The sequence below is a fragment of the Fukomys damarensis genome, unplaced genomic scaffold (assembly GCF_012274545.1).
Source record: "Fukomys damarensis isolate Sample0158 unplaced genomic scaffold, DMR_v1.0_HiC HiC_scaffold_37, whole genome shotgun sequence".
Taxonomy (NCBI): domain Eukaryota; kingdom Metazoa; phylum Chordata; class Mammalia; order Rodentia; family Bathyergidae; genus Fukomys; species Fukomys damarensis.
In genome coordinates, this window is record NW_022900949.1 from 2621560 (window position 1) to 2630137 (window position 8578).

Sequence of the window (8578 nt, forward strand, 5' to 3'; positions counted from 1 at the left end):
TCTCATTATGTAGTTGAGACTTACCTGGAACTCACTATGTAGCCCAGGCTGGTCTCGAATTTACAATGATCCTCCTGCCTCAGCCTCCTGAGTGCTGGGATTACAAGCATGCTCTGTTGTACCCAGCTCTGTTGTTGGCTCTTTTATTTTTTATTTCTCTCTGTCTCCCTTTAATTTCTTGTCTTGCCTGCTGGATTTGCTCTGTTGAGCCTCCTGGAGTTGTGAGCTTCATTGTCTTTTTCCAGGATATAGTTTAGAATTGTTTGCAGGGGTGGTTCAATATTCATGAAATTTCTCAGGTGTTCTTTGTCATGGAAGTATCTTATTTCCCCATCATTTTTGAAAGATAGTTTTGTAGGATACGTCAGTTTAGGTTGGAGGTTGTTTTCTGTTAGAGCTTGAAATATATCACTCTAGGCTCTCCTTAACTTGAGGGTTTGTGTTGAAAAGTCTGCTGTGTTTCTTATGGGCTTCTCTTTACATGTGATTTGTTTCTTTTCTCTAATTGCTTGTAGTATTTTGTTTTTCTGTTGGGTTCTGGGATCTTGATTATTACAGTGTAGGTGTAGATTCTTTTTTAATAGTGGCTAGTTGGATTCCTATATGTCTCACTTATCTGTATGTCAAATTCTTTCCCTCTGTTTGGGAAGTTTTCTGTCATTAATTCTGTGAACAGTTTTTTGTATGTCGTTTGTACTTGCTCCTGGTTTTTCATGGATTCCTATTGGTCTTATTCTTCTTTGTATCATTTAGGAGCTGTTGGGCTGATTTCTCATGGTCCCTTACTATTTTTAAGAGATCTCTCTCTTTTCATGGTCAGTGACTGCAATCCTATCTTCTATATCTGATTATCTATCTTCACTTTTGCTCATTCTGCTGCAAATACTTTCAATAGAGTGTTTAATCTCCTGGACACGAGTTTGAATCTGTTTCATGGATTCCATTTCTTTCCTATGCTGGGCGTTCATGGTTTCCATCATAGTCCTGAGCTCATCTTTTTTAAAAAAAATCTGTTTCTGTTCTAGAGTCTCTAATCATGTCTTACCTTCTGTTCACTGTCTCTGTGGTTATCTGGGAAATTATTTCTGTTTTGAATTTTTCTAGAGTCTCATTTATCTGTTTTGTTACTTCCTGTGCTATCATTTCAGGCTGTCCAGTTGGCTGATTATCAGACTTTTCCACCTCCATTCCTCCAGAATTTGCCTTTGGTGAGCTGGAAGTCTGGGTTTGTGCCTTACTTAAATGTCTTCTCATTTCTATTTTCGTTGCTGGTACTGTCATGGTTTAATTCCTGGGTTAATACTTTGATCTTCCAGATATAGCTGGTCTTTAGGCTTTCAGATTCTAATTACTCTGAGACACTCTTATTTTCATAATACTATGCAACTGATTAGATCAATCACAACACCTTATCCCAAGTGATACAATCAGAAACAACAATAGCATCAAACACAGTTTAGAAAATGACAATTTACGGTAGTTATAAATCTATGACTTTTTTCTTTGATTTTTTTTTTTGGTACTGGGGATTGAACTCAGACCCTTGCTCTTGCAAGGCAGGTGGTGAAACCACTGAACTAAATCCCCAGCCCATAAATCTATCACTTTTAACCACGTGACTTAAATCAAAATGGAGGACCAGCCCAAAATATGCTTATAGTGAATATACTCTTCAATATAGCAACTTTACCCTTTGGGATGGGGACTTGGAAGGAGTTGAGAAGGGAGGGATAGATAGGTAGGAAAGGGAAAGGTTAGAGTTAAGGCCAGAGGTAAAGGAAGATCACATAAACTGTAGGAAACTGTTGAAGAGAAGAGGAAAAGACAGAAAAAAAAAAGAACACAAGAATAGAACAAACTAACAGCAATAAGGAGGCTAATAACTATTCATTTTCTTTTAAAACTAATGACAGTTGAGAGAAGGAAAAAGAGAAGAAAAGAAAAAGAAAGAAGAAAAGAAAAAGAAAGAAAAATGAAATTCTAATTAGGACAGGAACAAAATGGGAGAGAAATGAACAAGGTGAGAGAGAGAGACAGAGAGAGAGGGAGAGAGAGAGAGAGAGAGAGAGGAGAAAAGGAAAAAATTGAAAAGAAAATAAATAGGTAGATAAAAATTTAAAATTATTAAAAATAAGAGAAAAATTACTTTAAAAATAGAGGGCCTCCTTTAGGGTATATCTTTGCTGATGCAACAGACAGCGTGATCAGGAGTGTGCAGATCTAAGTTAATTAGTCTCAGCAAACGAGCAGCTGTCCCCTGAGGTTCAGGCTGATTTTTGACTGCAAGGCCCAAGGTGAGAATTCTGCCCTCTTGCTGGGTTGAACTCTGCAAGGTTCTACTGCAGGTTCCAACTGACCTTCCCCTGAAGATTGTCCAGGTGGGCTGATGGGAGGTGCTGGTCCCTCGTACTTACCAACTATGGTGGTCTGGTGTGCCTTTATTGCGGATTTTCTTCACTTTTCCAGTGGGCTTCAATTTTCGTCTAGGAGCCTCAGAGAGGCCCCCTTTCTCTTGATCAGTTCTACTCTATCATCTGGAGCTCAAATAAATGGCATTTCTGACCCACAGACCCTCTGCGGTGTGGATCCAGTTGCTGGTATTGCCCAGCGACCAGAATTGTGGGGAGAGGGACTGCATTGGTACCATGTGGCTGGGCTGAAGGGGTGGGGTCAACAGAAGGCTGTGCACGGCTGGACTTCTCTGCTCCTCTGCACCAAAAGTTTGGGCTCACCAGACAGCCCACATGGCTGTGCATATGGCGCCCCTATGGCTCCTCTGTGCAGAAGGGGCGGGGTCCAATCCCTTGGTCTCCCCATTAATTCTACTACAATCAATATTATTTTATGCACTCAAATTTGTCATATTATTCTCTTGCTTTTCATTATCCCCTTGGCTGTCAATTATTTTTAATAAGTGAATACTCTGCTATGTATAGATCAAAGTTCCTGAATCCCCCAGTATACTTCATTGTCTTTCCTGTCTCAAGAAATGCCACACTTTTAACAAGGTGGTAATAGTATTGTTTAGCATTTAATTTTATTTCTCACTTTTCACTTTTGCAATATTCCTGAAGGTGTTTTGCAGAATATTTCTTTCATGTGGCCTTAAGATTCTAGAATTGGCTGGTCATATGTAGTAACAAATACTCTTGAATTTCACATGGCAAGGTACTGAATTTTTATGTTAATTTTGGGAGGAACAGGGTACTGTGCAGTAATGATTGTCCTGTTCTTGATTTATGTATCTTTCCATTTACTCTGTTTCATGATCTTTTATTAATGTGAAACATGTTTATATATATACATATATATATTATATATATAAGTAGCTTCTCATTCTTTATGGCTGAATAGTGCTCCATTTTATATTTAAAAACACACACACAGACATCTTTTTTATTCAGTCTCCACTTGATGGGCAATTGGGCTGTTTCCAAGTTTTAGCTATTACAAACTGCTGCTATAAACATGGGTGTGTATATATTGCTGTGCTTTGACGCTTTCAATTCATCATCTGTGAAAAAAAAATAGCTGGGTCAAATGGGATATCTAATCCTAGTTTTTTGAAATATCTCCACAGTGATATCCACAGTGATTGCATCAGTCTGCACTCCCATCAATAATGGAGAAGGGTTCCTATGTCCCTACAACTCTGCCAGCATTTGTTATTGGTTGATTTCTTGATGACCATTCTTTCTGGGGTGAGGTGGAATCTCAGCATTGTTTTTATTTTTGTCTCTCAAATGACTAGGGATGTTGAACCTTTTTTCATATGCTTATTTGCTGTTTTTACTTCTTTGTCTGAGAAATGTTTTACATTTCAGATGTCCATTTTTTATTGGGTCTTTAAATTTTGGAGATCTAATGTTTTTAAGTTTTTTATACATTTTAGACAGTAGATATTTGTGTGAGGAACAGCTGGTAAAATTTTTTCCCACATTGTGGGTTCTGTCCTCACTCTGTTGGTAGTTTCTCTTGCTATGCAGAAGCCTTTTGCGAAGATGAGATCCCAGTTGTTGATTCTTTGTGCTAGTTGACGTGCAACTGAAGTTTTGTTCATCAAATCTTTTTCTACACCAATGTCTTCAAGAGTTCTGCCTAACTGCTCTTCCAGCCTGTTTAGATTTTGTTTTAAAATTTAGATCTTTGATCCATTTTTATTTTACTTTAGTGCATGGTGAGAGTTATAGGTCTAGTTTAAATCTGTGGCAATTTGAAAGCCACTTTTTCCAGTACCATTCATTAAAGTGGCTGTCTTTGCTTTTTGCCTCCAAGTTCTGAGTGTCTTTTGGCGTTTACCATTTGCTGTTACAGTAATACTCTTCTGTGAGCTGGCTGTCTATTTGTGTGTCTCAAATTTATTTTTGCAATATCCCAGAGGCTATTTTGGAAGAAATTCCCTCACATGAGACTTTTAGTATTCTAGAAATGGCTGGTCATCTGTAATAACAAATATTTCCAAATTTAAGACGGCAAAGTGTTAAATTTGTATTTTATTTCAGGGGAGAACTCGTTAGTGTGTAATAGTAATTTTTCCTAACCATGGGTGTATGAACCTTTCCACGTACCCTTTAATAATCCTTTATTAATATGAATCACGTATCTATATATCTTGTTCTTGTTTTATACACCTTTATTTACAGATCTGTGGGGAAGGGATACCATGCTGCCTGTGTGGCTGCAGTCATGTTGGGAGTAGAGAACAGGGACCTGATAGCCAGGGACGACAGGGCAGCAAAATGTCCCAGTGAATTGGGGCGCAACGGAGAGCAAACGGGAGCAGAGGGAAGGCCAAGCTGCTGCTGGCCACGCCCCAAAGCCCCTCCAGCTGGGAGGGAAAGAATGAAAGTCAGATGTTTCTACTCTCACCAATTCACGGAAGTTGTGTGTCACTTTGCAGTGACTGAAAGAATCCCATTCAGACGGAGACAGTCCTGTAGGGAAATTTAAACTGTTTTATTGTTACAGCTGAAATCCACCTTTGCCCAGTTACCACAGATTGTGACCCATATATTTCTTCTGAAAACCTATTTGCTTTTCCTAAGATTATTTGTTCTTTGATTAGTTAACTATATGGCAATAAACTTTCTTTTTAAGCAAGGCAATTTCCACAAATCTCATGATCGACACTAAGCATCAGGGCATTGCAGTAGAGGAAACTCAAGCTAAGACTGGCGGCCAACCAGACTTTCCCCCATCACCATGCAGGGTAGCAGACGTGGGACCAGAGAGAGATGAGAAACGGACGAATTTGAGGCAAAGAACTTGAACTGCTGGTATCCATAGATAACATCAGTGCAAACTACAAAACAGGACCGTATTTTTAGCTTTCAGAACAACCATTCAAAAGTTATCCCAATTTACTGTGTTGAGTTGGCATTGTGCAGAAATGGACAGCCATATTGGTCTAGAAATGTTAATTTATTTTTATTTTTTATTTTTTTCCCATGTGTACAGGGGTAACGCATCGTACTAAATATGTAAGGTCATATCTACGTGGGTTTGATTACAGAAACTAATAAAGTAGTCTCTAAATAATTAAAAAAAAAAAAAAGAACAACCATTCAAGTAACCAGTTCCAGAAATTGAGTAAACACACGAAGCACTCAGTATACTTCTTTTTTTTTTTTTTGGCAACATTAAAAATTTTTTTTTTCAGATTTAATTGAGTTTATTGGTACATTTTAGGGATACAGTACAGTTACATTCATTGTTGGGATCTTGTACCTCTGTATGACAAGTCTTGGTTCTCATTTTTTACACTCAGTATACTCTTCACTAGCAACTTGATCAAGTCAACTGCCTAAAGCCTCACACGTTCGGCGCACGCGCAGAGGGTCAATGAAACACCCTTTCTGGCACAGCCGGGAAAGTCCCAGGAGGACGACGCTAAACCCAGGGTTGAAATCTGAGATTCGGATCACAGGTTCTAAGGGTCTGTGCAGTACAGCAATTTGCGACTGTAAAGCAAAGCCCGGAAAGCAGTGCGCTTGCGCAGTGCCGCCGCGCCAACAAAAGCAAGCCTTCGCTCTCCCAGCCGACCGCGCATTCCGAGTGCGCAGGCGCAGTGGTGAGGGGCTTGGCGATGTGACGCGCCACTCCGAGGTGACGCTAAGCAGCCGCGCGATTTCAATTCAGCCCGCGTTCGCCAGGTTCCCTCTCCAGTCTTTACCCAGCGCAGCAGTCCTTCCCTGGAGGGAACGAGGTGAGCGGAGCGCTTCACCGTAGGAGAGCTGAGGGCAGAGGAAAGTCAGACCCCGGGGTAGAGGTGAAACTGAGGAGCGGCGTGAGGGCGGGGCGTTTATGGAAGCGAGGGGAGGGGCCTTTTGATGGATGGGCGATAGGCCAATGAGGGGAAGGGGCGGGCCAGGGAGGCGGTTCCTTCGGAGAACTGGCGCGGTATTTAGGATCAGGGCGACAGCTCGCAGGTGTTGGGCTTTAAATTGGGGAATCTGGGCTCAGCGCTTTTACCAGGTGTTTAGTGATCGCCACGCTGGAGCATGCGGGCGTGTGCCTCAGCCCTGGTGAAGAGTTCCGCGGAGAACTTGGGCGGGAGGTCCTGTTGTGCCCCACGGAGACCTCTGAAGAGGCCTGAGATGACAGATGATGTCCCTCGGTGCTGAGTGCATCTGTTGCTGTCGGATTTCATCTCCCCTATTCTTTAACCATGATTGATCTGTGCTGCTTCTGGAATAATGAGATCCGTAGTTACCTTCACGGGGAAGGGCAATGATGATTACTTCTGTTCTGTATTGTCCCGTGCTGTGACTCTGAAGTTGGATAACTTAGTCTTTCCTTTTCCCTCCTTATGGTGGAGAGGAAGAGTCAGGAAATTAGAAGTGTAGGGGCGTGGGGAGTGATGGAGACCGTTCAGCTCCCGGGCTCAGCCACCTCCTGCATGAACGTGAGCAAATCGCTCTTCTGAGTCTCAGCTTCTTCACCTGTAAAGAGCTGATGGAAAGACAAACCACACAAGCTTGTTGCCGTTATGGACCGACGCTGGGACTAGGTATTCAAGTCGTGGCACCGCTCTGCCCTCACCTGTGAAGAACAGAAACCTCTGGCTGCAGCTCCGTGCCTGGCTGGCTACTTACTCATGAGAATCTTATTTAATGCCTTACGTAATGTGCTAGTTCTGAGACCTGTGCAGAAAAGAGAGAGACAAGAGAAGATTCCTCCCTTAATGTAGCTTATACTCCCCCAGTGGGGAAGGACAGTGATTAAAATAGGTTCAGACGGTGCTGAGAGCTGTGAAGAAATTAAGTACAGCTTGAGGTGATAAAGGTGAGACCTGAGGCAGGATGCGTGTGCAGACGGTGTGTGTGTGTGTGTGCACACGCGGGTGGTGTGTATCGGGCACTATCAAGTGGCCAGACTGGGGTGGAAGGTGAGATGAGGTCTGAATACTGGGTCATCGTTTCGCAGTCAGGGGAACCAGCGGTTGCAGGGCCCAGGCTGATTAGTTCAGGCTCAGTGCCTGGCCAGAGGGTGTGTAGGCTGATCAGCGAGCTTCCTTTATAGAGAGGCAGTGCTCATCAGTTTTTGTCTCGGGATCGAGTACTAAGAAACATGAACATAACTTTTATTTGGCAGAGGTGATTGAAGAGGCCATGTACGGGCTAAAGATCCGGGTAATCAGAACATAGGAGTGGGGTGAGGAAGTCAGGCCGGGGCTCTGTCTCCAATCTGACTGGACAGCACCAGGATCATCCATGGTATTTTCTTACTGGTGAGGTTCCTGGCGCTGTGTTGAAGACGGAGCTGGCAGCCTTCTCACCTGCAAGAAGCCCCATCCTGCTAATGACATGTGTTCCTGATTTTCCCATAGTGTGGGTTAATTTTTCACCGTGTGTCATTTCAGTAAATAACTTTCACTCCCACAAGATCTCTTCCAGTGACATAATACTGATGAAAGTGGAACCTTATCGACCTGGTTTGAAGGGCTGATTTTCCTCCTCTTAGTTGTGACTTTGAGCAGTTATTTACTTTCTTCCCTCTCCTCCCTCCCCAGTGCTGCAGAGTTTACCCAAGGCTTCCCCCACCCCAAAGCTTCTTGTAACTGAGTGCTCTACCATGGAGCCGCTGTCCTAGTGAGCAATTATTTAATTTCTTTTTTAAGATTAGTTTTATTGGTACATTTTAGATATACATAGTGATAGCATTCATTGCGTCTTATCTGTACCCGTACAAGAGATACCGTGCTGCTTTTTTCCTTTCCTTTCCCTCTCTTCACTCCTCTTCCCCTCCTTTTTTTAATAAAAGATTTGTTTCCGTTTTTTCCTTCTATTCCTTCTTTTTCCTTTTCTGTTCCTTCCTTTGTCCCTCCCCTTCTCTGGTTCCCTTCTCATTTGAACATTTTCTTCCTATTTCACAATATCTATCGTACATTTTGGTCCTTATTTATACTTTCAGTTTGTAACCCAGAGAAAACATGCAATATTTGAACTTGTGTATCAGTTTTATTTCACCTAAGGGTATGGTCTCAGGGTGCATCCATTTACCTAGAAATGTCTCCCGTTTATCCTTTATGGCAGAGGAGTTCTCTATGGTCTGAAAAAGTTACATCTTCTTTATCCAC

The 8578-nt window shown here is 42.1% G+C and overlaps 1 protein-coding gene across 1 annotated transcript in view; it reads right to left on the reverse strand.

The window, feature by feature from the left end:
• The window catches only part of LOC104876801 (vomeronasal type-2 receptor 116-like), a 32731-nt gene that overhangs the window by 10974 nt on the left and 13179 nt on the right, over positions 1–8578 (reverse strand). Inside the window, 2 exon segments of the mRNA XM_033759411.1 lie at positions 5816–5960; positions 6173–6233. Coding sequence (XP_033615302.1) covers positions 5816–5960; positions 6173–6233 — 206 coding nt within the window.